Source organism: Tachypleus tridentatus, chromosome 13 (assembly GCF_004210375.1).
Source record: "Tachypleus tridentatus isolate NWPU-2018 chromosome 13, ASM421037v1, whole genome shotgun sequence".
In the NCBI taxonomy this organism is placed as follows: Eukaryota; Metazoa; Arthropoda; class Merostomata; order Xiphosura; family Limulidae; genus Tachypleus; species Tachypleus tridentatus.
Genome location: NC_134837.1, coordinates 45,492,425 through 45,505,246, shown reverse-complemented (window position 1 = coordinate 45,505,246; position 12,822 = coordinate 45,492,425). Strand labels below are relative to the sequence as shown.

At 32.3% G+C, this 12,822-nt stretch overlaps 1 protein-coding gene across 1 annotated transcript; it reads right to left on the bottom strand.

Annotated features, from left to right (window-relative positions):
- Positions 1 to 10,614: 10,614 nt before the first annotated feature.
- LOC143236129 (uncharacterized) lies at positions 10,615 to 11,157 on the bottom strand. The gene has a single exon (XM_076474417.1). The coding sequence runs from the start codon at positions 11,155 to 11,157 to the stop codon at positions 10,615 to 10,617; it is 543 nt and encodes a 180-aa protein (XP_076330532.1).
- Between the last annotated feature and the right edge of the window lie 1,665 nt (positions 11,158 to 12,822).

Sequence of the window (12,822 nt, the reverse complement as noted above, 5' to 3'; positions counted from 1 at the left end):
TGAGTTGAAAAGTTAATAAAAATTAATTTCAGACAATCGAAATCTGCAGTTTGCAATATTTTCATTTACTAGAATTTTCTACTCTAAGAAAGATAATATATTTCATCACGGAATATTTTCCACACAAACTTACGTTTAAATTGCATTTCAAATCAAAATTTCATTCATATCATAAAAACAAATATACTACATTTAGTAGATAATTTGAAAATATATTTAAAAATTTCATGCAAACATTAAATTTGTGCCATATGAAAAATTAGATGGACCAGAAGATATGTTAGATACATATACTTATGTACCGTATTGATATCGCGTAATACTTCCACTCAAAAAATGTTAATTTACCAATACTGAATCCATCACCTTGGTTTATAGTTAACTCTTGAGTTCCTCTAGAGAATGTTTACTGTAAAAAAATAGTAAGTGAAATTATAAGCAATATTTTGAAAGTAATTCGTTGTTCTCTCCTTATCAATAAAAGTGTTAATACCCATAACAGCCGTTCTGAGATATATTTCAAGTGGGTTTCTCGTCATCAAGATATTACAGAACAACGTTTCGACCTACTTTGGTTAAAACGTTGTTTTCTGCTTTAATTTGGTAAAAGTGTTAATACCAATACCAGTCATTCTGAGATACAATATTTTAAAAGTATTATTCAGTGTCACTTCCACATTTTTTCGGAATCTTATGAAGGGAATTTCAGAAGTAAATTCTGAAACGCATGAAAACGCGGACATATTTAATTAACATGATAAAGTTTTCAGTTTTTTTCATTTCTGGCTGTGAAAGATAAAGTGTGATTTGCAACTTTCTTTAGACAAATATATTTTAAAGAAAGGTACTGTTTCATTCTGTAATGATATTTTTTTCCCTAGAAATCGATATAACGCACGTATCTGCTTTGTAGACGACAAGTACTCAAGAGACTCTGTTCTCGCAGGGTTATATTACTCGGACCATTTTTCTTGCCTAGTTCGTTTGCATATGCCAGACACCCCATCATTCCAATGTAGTACATGCTTTATTTTTTTTTTCTGCAGAGTGAGTAACTATCTTCCTGACCTTTTTTTATATGCAAAAACGGCTCGTTTGGGTTGAGAAGATATTTTACATAGAAGAGCGAACAACGTTTCGACCTTCTTCGGACCTAAACACGACTGATGTTCTTCGGACCGAAGAAGGTCGAAACGTTGTTCGCTCTTCTATGTAAAATATTTTCTCAACCCAAACGAGCCGTTTTTGCATATAAATTTCTCAACAAGTGGGTTTCTCGACATCACTGATTATCTTCCTGACCATTCAATTCTCTGTGATCAGTCAGCTCTGACTCATCGGTTTTCAAGCATTGTTTACATTTCCGCATCAATTGCCTCTAGCTTATGTTTCCTGTAATGCCATATTGATTTAATCCGATTTGTAATTTTGCCTATTTCCTTACACAACAACAAAGTATTTTGAACATTATACAAATCCTTTTGTTTACAAGGGTTGTTTACATGCAAAATGAAATAACGATGCACATACTTGTCGGTATTTTATATATTCTAACAACGTTATTACAACTTATCGGAATATTAGAAATCTGAGAAAAATAAATAAATTTATGAATGTCTTTAAAATTGTTCTGTAGAAATAAACATTCTTCTTCTTTTTCATTAAGTCTTTAGAAAGTAAATACATGTATGAGACAGTAACTTCTAGGTTAAACATCTGTATAAATTTTAACTTTTCTGCATTATTTAATCCTAAACACGACTGATGTTAAGAATTATTACAAAAAAAAATAATCGCTATTGAGAACATATTAGCTACGATGTTAAAAAAGCATGTTATGTATATATACAGTGTGTCCAGAAATGCATATACGAAAGCAAAGTTGAATAACATTTGTATTATTTGACATAACAACAAAATTCAAAACAAAAATTCTATTGAGCAGCTAATTAACCATTTTTTTTACAATTTTGTTGTTAGAATTAAGCACAAGAAATTCGCTAAAGTTTAACGATTTGTAATTTTCAAAATCTATAAACATTCCTTGTTAAATTCTGTAGTTTTCCTATTAATAGGCGTTAATCACAGTTACAGCTTTTGAGGCCTGAAGCACACTAACTAAAACTGATCAAAAATAATATGCTATTATTGTCTCTCGGCTAACTATTTTAGTACGAAACATACAGTTTCTCGAAATTTCAACAATGATCAAAAACGCGCTAGCATTTTCATGAAACAAATATTATTGATTTTTAGTCTCAAGAATCTTTTACAAATTTAGAGAACACCCGAGATTTGCGCATTACACAGCCAACAATATACTTCACGTGCAAAAAAAGAAAACTATACTGAAACAAGCGTAGTTATTAAATAAAGTATAACGGTAAATACGTTACAATAGAAATATGTTGTCTTTTCAGGCAAATTTTCAAACATCATTTCCAGAGTATTTCATGTTGTAAGTAAAAATTACTCTATATACTGCTCCTAATTTTCCATTATATATTTTTCAATGTATAATTAGGTAACTCGCATATTTTCTGGCTTCCAAAATCATAAAAAAGGCGCGTATTATTTGACACTGATAAGAAGGTATGTGTTCCTTTAGAATGTATTTAAAAAAATCGCTAATCTGATTGTTAACATTTTTAGCCTTTCAATTAGCACTGAATTCACATTCCTAATAATTTTAACAACTTTAGCATTATGGCTTCTACTTCCTCTTCACATGGTGAAATTTAGAAATATTAAATTTAAGCTAACTATAAGTATGTTTTGACACAAAGATTGATTAGGCTGTGTATAAATATTTTGATAATTCAAATGAATACGTCAAATGTCATTGTGACATTCTGGGACTTTTGTGTGTGAGGTAATACCACCGAAAATCAACCCACCGCTTTTATGCATCAGCCATTTTCGATTGCAAAATATTCAAATATTCAGACCACACATATATGTTAAGGTTAGAGATTTAGAATTTCGAATCTCCCTTGTTCACAATGGCATCAAAAAACAAACTTTGAGCACCAAGATACTTCAAGAGGGACCTGTAATAAGCCGTAGCCAACCAGTGTAAGCAAAGCGCAAGAATCTTGCAACGGGTGAGACTTTACAAAGCAAAGACCACATGACTCTGGTAGCATTACGCAATATCATGGGGAATAATCTGCGTTTGGAAACGATGCCAATAGGGTAATGCTTCATTAATGTACGAACCATCAGATGTCTCAAGCAGACATAGAACGAAATTAGTATCCATACTATTAGATACAAAACCATATCTCTTAATTCACTGAACACAACTCCTTTGAATTTGTGTGCGATCATTCTGATGTAATGGACGCTCTGAAACTGTCGTACTTATACATTAGATGGATTATGGAAAGCAACAAAGAGGGGTAGTTATACTATGGATACTACATTCTTGAGTTGGATCCCATTGCAGTTGGTACTAAGCTGTACAGCTGTTCTCAAAATGAACAGTCGTGAGATAAAGCATGCATGACAGGGCGTTGTGACGTGAGCCGTGACGACTTAGTGAGCCTCCAAAATTGTTTTTTTATACGCTACGCAATCTCGTTAAATATGTGTAAGTTAATCTTTCATAGATTATAAGAAGTATTTTAATTATATTCTTTTTTTTTTCCCTTTTAGGTATGTACTTACCTCTCAATGTTTCAGCGGTAAGTCTTCAGATTTATAACGCTAAAAACATAATTTCTATACCCATGATTGGCAAAGCACAGATAACGCATTATGTAGGTTTTTGCCTGACAAACCAGATGAAATGAATAAACAAAACATGTATGATTCGGATTGGTATATCTCGCAGTATACTGACTAATGTTGCTATACGAATCCGGCTGGAGAACAAACATCCTTCAATCTGCATGTTATATATTTTGTTATAACACATATAACACAAAATAATGATGTACATTTGTGATTCAAACTATTCGGCACTGTAATGTGTGCTTGAATTTTCAGAACAATATAATGCACCTTTATATGGGATGCAGCCGGTATTCCTGAAAACCTGTATCATTTTCATTTTGCAAACTTCAACACACTAAGATTTTCTCTTATTACATGTGTATTATTAAAACCATGTTCAGTTTATTGTACCCACGTTCAAGAACACATAATAACTGATTTCTCAAAGCCATTCCCTTGGCTGTGGTTTCACTAGATAGTAGATACCAATAAGTTCATAGTTTTTTGTTGTTGTTTTTTTCAAATAGGTTGAAGTTCCCTGTTGGATAGCGTACCGGATTTTGAATTCAGAGGTCCCTGTTTCGGATCTTGTTGCCGCATATTAACGCTTCGGACTTTAGGATAATGATTGCGTTGTTACAAAGACAGTCAAATCCTAAAATTCAATTAGAATATTTCAAGAGCTAGCGGTGAGTTTTGTTGAATAGCTAGCTTCCCTCTAGCCTCTTGGTATAAAAATAGGGATGTCTAGAGAAAATAGCCCTTTGTAGCCTTGCACAATTATCGAAACCAGTTATATTACTGAGAACTTTTTGCCACAGAAATGCACAATCTATTATTATTAATGCGATTCTTTGTTCACTAATTAATTTAAAAATATAACGCTCGCAGAAGATGGATTCGTCATAGGACATTTAGTTTTTGAAGGTATTAATTATTTGAGACGTAAGCTGCTACTAATAAAGACATCAATATGTAATATGTTTTCATTCTTCGTAGCCTTCTTTCTAATGCTAGAAATCAAGGTGCTTGTGAAAAACATGTTTAAATGCTTACCTTAAAAATATACGTTTTAAAATATGTAATCTTAGACTACGTGTTTTAAAGGGTTGACAGTTCTAATTATTCTTGCTGTTGTTTTCCTCTTTCTTCTCAATTGAGAATGTTGATATAGAATTTCACATTAGATATTTTTGTTCAACAACATAACATGAACATTTATTCAAATTTTATGCTTCATTACAATGAATCACAAGCACTATGAAAATATTGTAATTTTCATTGCGTACATTAAGTTGTTATGCAGGCGAGAAACTCTTAGCATACCAAATTTAAAATCCAAAGTAGATACTAAACATAGAGTGAAACACGGACAAATAAAATTTAAACTATTGAGTAACATTTGGAAGGCTATCTATTAAAGTGTGTTGGCATGCCTATGAAGCATGCTTAACTCATTTCATGATTTGTTCCACATAATTCAATATTTCGAAATGTATTTACTCGAAGTAATTCGGACAAACGATTTCTCGGTTTATTAAAATTATTTTCTGGCACATATCATCTATTACGATAAATTACTAAAAAGTGTGTAGGCATTATAAAGTGATGGTCAATTCGGTTATTCGTTAATAAAATAGTAACCAAGAGTTGACGGTGAGTGTTGTTGACTAGCTGCATTTCTTTTAATCAATTATTGCTATATCAGAGATGACTAGCACAAAGAGACATCGCAAAATTTAAAACAAATCATATATACATATATATATATATAAGTTTATCTTTTGTAAACATAGAAGTTTATTAACGTTCAGATGTATTTGTAATTGCCGGTTAGAACATAACGAAGTACTCTAATAAAGGTTTTAAGGACGCTAATATGGTGCACTTTCTGCAACGCTTTTGTAAGGAGTTTTACGTCGTGCATGCATTTATAACTCCAGTGATAACTTTGAACTCGTGTAACGATAGGCAGATTCAGCTGTCATAGACATTCATATCAATCACATTTATAACTATAGTGATAGCTTTGAACACTTGTAACGATAGGCATATTTAGCTGTCATAGGTTTGTTGTGATGTTTGTTCTTTAATTAGATATATTTAAATATTCACTTTGGCACCAAACGTATATTCATATTAGCATTGAAACATGCTAAAAACTTTCTATCTTTTTTATTGAAGCGTATTTCTTTTTAAATGAGTTCTATATTAAGAAAAAAACCAATTGAGATAAAACGTTCTGAACTTAAATATGTTCATATCAATAAGATACTTTACGTTTAATATTAGCTTTTAATTTTTTTTTAATCTATTTTAAATCAGTGTAATAAGACTGCTTATTCATAGCTTACAATGCTTCTTCAGTGGCACAGTATGCTTATCTACTTACAACGCTAAATACCTGGTTTCGCTACTCATGGTGGTTAGAGTACAGATATCCCATTTTGTAGCTTTGTGTTTAAATTAATACAAACACTGTAAATAAAGCACTTTCTTTGCATTTTAGGATTATAAAGCTGTACAAAAGTGACTTTTACCGTAGGAAAATACATAGTTACGTCTTGAATTAAAAGTTATTATAATAGTGTAAAACATGAATGAAAACTTAGGATCTATCATCCCAACTGTACAAAGGTGTAATATCTTAATGGTATAAGTCTCTTCGGTAAAAATGGTTTTATGAGAGTAGTTGCCTGTGTTGTATATACATTAACTGGCTTTTTTATTAAGACAACAAATACACATGTGTGAGTATGTATAACATTTATTTTTCTGATGACTGCTGAAATACCTACATGATATTTCAACAATAGAAATCTAAAGGCAACTGAAAATCAATATATTTTTCATTTGCGAAAACTGTGGCCTAAAATCATTAAGCAGGATTATATTGTACAACAAATACCATGATGTGGCTCATTTCACTATTTCTTTCAATTATAGTTAAGACCATACTACCTTCAACTGCCTTAGTGTCAATTTATAACTCATTTGGAGCGTGTGATGTCATGTGGTAACTCATACTTCAATTTGAACCATTCTGACAGTAAAATATAAATTTTAATAAAACCGACTGAAGCTCTTGAGCCTCTACGTGTTTGAACCGATTTAATTGTTTGGCGAATTCATAAAAGAGGATGGTTGTTTGTTTGTTTTTAATGACAAATAGCATCTACTGCATCTTTGAACGACCAGGTTCAATCCATAATACTTTTATTTTAAACTAAGTTACTTAAAACTTAAACACATCTTTTCTGATATTGGTTTAGACCAGCAACAATACCTTCATCTATTACCTTTAAGTAACTTATTTTTTTGTAGTTTTGACACTCTTCTTTCAATTACATTTGTAACATTAAAACTTTATATATTACTATAGCTAGGTAGATTACATATATATCGATCCTTACTATTTTAATTAAAAAGACTGATAGAATGGGGCCTGGCATGGCCTAGCGCGTTAAGGCGTGCGCTTCGTAATCTGACGGTCACGCGTTCGCGCCCGAGTCGCACCAAACATCCTCGCCCTCCCAGCCGTGGGGGCGTTATAATGTGACGGTCAATCCCACTATTCGTTGGTAAAAGAGTAGCCCAAGAGTTGGCGGTGGGTGGTGATGACTAGCTGCCTTCCCTCTAGTCTTACACTACTAAATTAGGGACGGCTAGCACAGATAGCCCTCGAGTAGCTTTGTGCAAATTTCGAAAACAAACAAACAAGGTAATAGAATGAAGAAATGGGAATAATATAATATAAATATTGATTTTTTTAAATTAACTCAATCGTCTTAATGGCGAAATAAATTTGTTAAAAATACCAGTATGTATTTCAACTTAATTTTTACTTGATGCTGTTAACTGAATTAAAGATTATAAAAATAGATACTTTTAAATGTAACATGTCTTAGGTATTTTAACATTTATTTTATTTCATTTGAATCTGAATGAGGCTGTAGACATGTTATTTCAGAACACATAGTGAGACAACTATATTTGATAAATCAATATCAGAAATAATTAAAAATATGAAAAAACCTTTTACGTCTGAAGTTGTTTGGTGTTGAGTACGAAGCTACACAATGCTCATCACAGCTATAGGATATTGATTTTTAGCATTTAGAGCCTTGAGACTTACCAATGAATCAACGTGGAGCTACATACCTAAAAAAAAAAAAATTTTACTATTATCTCTAAGCTATAATCCAATTCAAACTAATCTGTAATGTGAGAGTCTTATAAAAGAAATTATTGATAACGCAATGTATAGATAGTGACCAATACAGCGCTTGTTCACATTGTCTCAAAAGTACTTAGCAAGGTAAAATTTTTTCAAAGGTGGCATAATATCCTTTACTCCATTACAGCGGATTATGTGGTGTGTCTCGGGGGAAATGCCGCCCCTGGAGCAGCATTAAACCTTTAAGTTGGCAGTTTTATCTTGTTTCCATTATTATCGAAATCGATCCTTCACAAAATATCTCTTCCTGTTGTGTATTTTTCCTTTCAAAAGCGAGTAATATTGGGGTTATATACCTTACCTTTCGTTAAAGTAAAGTCAAAGGAAGTATGTCTCTTCTGTGAGACCTTTGGTCTTCTAAAACCCTATCAGATGTGGTTAGCTTTTGATCTGGCTAAAAGTATCTAGCATCAGATCTCACGAGAAAAAAAAATGAAATGAAAAAAACGTCATTTATATTACTATTTGCACATTTTCAATTGAAAACCCTTTTAATTCATACACAAACGAAGACGCAGTTACATAAATATATATATAATATATATACGCTTTGCTTTGAAATTAAAATTCAAATTAACTTCATACGCACGTATAAAATGAAAGAAGAGATCTTAGTTATTTTACTGGTTGCGTTAATGCTTTTTGGAATTGTAAGTATATATTTATTTTATATTTTGTGAATTTTTCTCTTAGTGTTACTTTCTTCTGATCTTTGTAAGAAAACGTAAGCATAAATAAATAAAAATGGTATTTTATGAGTAAAGCAAACAAATATTTATAAGAATTAACTTTAACGTAATTAATTAATTAATTTCTTATGTAATCTTAATAGTTTTAAGCCATTGAGATAATTGTACTGAATAATACATAATTAATACGAGATAAACAATGTCAATTTATATCAGACAACTGAATCTGCAGGTGCCAGAACTTACCATAATACTCGGGAAATTAAATGTAAGTTGAGAGATATAAAATGTTTGTTTTCACGAAACGAAGACACTGGATATCAGTGTAAAACATATACCATGACGATGAATACTGAAGAGTGAAATATATGCCAAGGAATGGTGTAGTTTTTAAAATAAAGGAAAACTAAACACTTATAAGTAGTACAGATACAATATTAAAAACTTTGATCACCTGTCTGGCAAACAACATGAAGAAATTTTGATCCGCGGTCTTAGACACAATATGAAAAAACTTTAACCAATTGTACGAGATCTGGTATGAAGAAATTTTAACAGCCTGTCTGAGACTTAATAACAAGATCTACGACACACTGGCTGGAACACAGTATGTAGAAACTTTGACTTACTGTCTGACGTGAGATATAACAAGGAAAATTACAAACAACCAAAATATAATTTTGCACATGGAAAACTAAATTAAACATCACTCTGAATAATTTAATTAGAATTTAATCAATAAAGGAATAGATCAACCAACAAAACCGTAAGGTTATTATTAATTTAATCACTTTCAAAGGACGTAACCAAATGAACTTTCTTTTCGTCTGGATAAAACAACAAGGTTTAAATATCAAAGGGAAATTTCATCTGCACAAATGACCCAGCTGACGCTGAGATAACAGTGCTATTATAAAAAACCTACAGTTTAGTGTGAATCATTTGCACGCGGAGAGTAGATATACATGTTTAGTTGACCGAAAACATATCATGATAATTAGGTTACAGAGCTAAGTTTTATAACACATATACAACATTTCTAACTATGTTCAGACTAACAGATGATAGTTTATAAGCCTACATTAAACACAAATACTCTATATTTAAATAAGTTTAGGCCTGATAAAACATACGTAGATTCAGCAGTAAAGTGCTTTAAATAACAAAATTTAGTAAGTTATGAAGTAAGTAATTTTTGCATAAACCCATAACAACGATGTAAAACATGATAAATTCATAACCCTCAAGTCGACGATAATTACGCATGTGAATAAAATCCAGTAGTTGGTAAAGAACAAAGAAAATTGAATATTAAAAAAAAATGTACATACAGGTACGAAATTATTAATTTGTTACTCATATGTACAGGGTGTCCCAAAATAACGTTTACACTCTTTGGATCATTATAACTTGCCTTGTTTATTGATTTTAACAATGAAACAAGATACATATGATAGCCAAAGGATTTATTTAAATATTTAATACTGAAATCAAGAGAAAAAATAACAAATAAAATTCTTCCCAAGGAAAACTCTCCTTGGTTGAAATTGTAAAATGTCACAATTTGCTTGCTTCACTTCAGGTGTTCAAACTAAAATCCGTTCTGCTCCAGACACATCTCATAATGGGAAGAAATGGAAGTGCACACATCAAACACCATCTCATCTGGTATTAAAGCACATTGTTCTTCAATTGCAACTCTCAATTCGTCAATTGTTGCCCTTTTTGTGCTGTAAACTTTGTCCTTCAGAAACCCCCACAAAAAGAAATCTATGGGTGACAAATCTGGTGATCTAGCAGGAAATTCTACACTTCCTCTTCGTCCAATCCATCTGTCTGGCATCCAGATAAGCTCTCACGTCGCGATGGGAGGATCGCCATCCTGCTGGAAGAAACACTCTTCTCTTCCAAATTGTTCTTGGATGCGTGGCATGGCAAATTCCTGTAGCATGTTGAGATAATTCAATCCTGTTACGTGTCTTGGAAAAAGAATGGTCCGATGAGTCCCCTAGTGGACAGACCACACCACACAGTCACTCCAGGCAAATTCAAGTGATGTTCCTCTGTAACATGTGGATTTTCTGTTGCCCAGTAGGTGTAGTTGTGTCGATTTATTGAGCCATTCAGCGTAAACGTTGCTTCGTCACTCCAAACAACTTTGACTGAAAATTCATCATTGCCTGCACATCTAGCAAGATACCATTCACAGAGCTCAACCCTTCGATCAAGGTCATCTTCATTCAGAGCGTGAACAAGCGATAGGATGAAACATTTGAAGTGGGAACGCTTCAAAATGCGATAAACGCTGGATTTAGGGATACCTGTTTTACGAGACAGTTGGCGCATTGATTTTCTTGGAGAATTCAGAACATTATCAATGACCTCTTGCTCTCTTGTTGGGCTTGTTGATGATCTTTTTTGATCGGAGCGACCCTTTCTCATATGGTGGAGAGTTCCGTGTTCATCAAACTTGGCGATGATGCGTGAAATGCTGGGGCGAGATGGCGCATCCATATGGAACTTTCTAGTAAAACGTCTTTGCACTTCAGCTTTGTTTTTGACTTTCCAAAAAGTTTTGAGAATGAATATTTTGTGCTCGAATGTAAGCTGATTATCCGCCGTCCTTGGACACAAGTCAAATCTGAAAAAAAAGAAACGGTTTATTAGCTATACACAGTCAAAGAGTGTAAACGTTATTTTGGGAGACCCTGTATAATAACATTTGTTTGAGTTCTAGAATTTATTCGTTTGTCTTGAGAATACGAAGTGAACCGAATATAAAATAAATAAATTTGGTGCCGAATATCTTTACTCATACAACTATGAAATATTGTTGGCAGGGTGTGCCAGACTCGTTGCCTACTTAAATACATAATCTGTTTTACTATTCTATTGATAGTTAATAACTGTTTAATAAATATCTAAATATTCTTTCATCTTCTTTAATGTAAAAAACTTAGCATAGTTGAATTAGAAAAAGTAATTTTACAAGTATAATGTACGTCTGTTTTACGCTTCCAGGAAATTTTGAAAACGGAATATTCTAATATGAGTTCAGGCATTTCCCTCTAAAGTTCGATGCCAATAAACTGATAACATTTAGATATTGTGCTTTTGTAAAACTTCCGATTCTGGCTGATATATAATTTTATCCTGATAAAGAGCACACAATTGCACATACCTACATATTTAACAGAACAATAAGGCCACGGCAAAGACAAAAAAAAGGCGAGATGGTTAGTGAACACTGTTCGAAGATATTTGTGTAAGTGATATTTATACCACTACGTTTATTCTGTATAAAATGAATGTTATGGCTACCCGAAATGGAAAATGACTTATCATAGACAAATAATGAAGAAAAATTATAGGCAGCTGTTTTCTCGTGTTTCATACAGACTGAAAGATGAAATCAATTTCTTGTATGAAAAAGGCTGTTGTTAAATGGGATGATAATATATTGTATGAAAAAGGCAATTCTTAAAGGAAAAGACAAGGAGAGCTTCATCATTACAGAGGAGACTGGAAATATGGGTATCTTCACTTATCTCATTGACAAACAAATGTCAGTCTTCAAATCACGATTACGTTGATAAATTTGATCTTCCAGCAATAACGAGAAAAAACAGAAAATGACGTCTTTGCTATTCGTGTAACCACTAATGTATTTTTGCTGCATTTAAGTAAGGGTATCAAACGGAGCTATAAAAAAATAACAAGTAGTGATAGATGAACACTTTATTTATGAAAAATGTACATGAGTTATACGGACGTAACCGAAGTAACGTTTTTATCACGATTTTATATTACATTTCTTTAGGTATAAAATACAATTATTTGCCACATAGATGGGTAGTTTACTATAGTTAGATAAAGAAAATGCATTTAAGCTCTGAAGTTAAGCATCACAGTTGCCTGATGATGCTTTTAAGTTCGCGACTTTATTTGGGAACGACAAATAACTAGAAGCCAAACGCAGCATATTATAAGGTTTCATCATATCCTGTACCATAGGAAATTTATGAACATAAATGTTACTTTAAAGAAACAAAAACGAGTGTAGCAATCGGAGCTATTCATTAACAACTATCATACTACAGAGAGCTTAACGACATTAAACACAAACATCTCTAAGCTATCTGACACAAAATCTGGAAGTTACATATGTCACACATCTTG

What these genes read in the sequence shown, in the direction of transcription:
- LOC143236129 (XM_076474417.1), bottom strand. Translation starts at nt 11,157, where the DNA reads ATGGATGCGCCATCTCGCCCCAGCATTTCACGCATCATCGCCAAGTTT.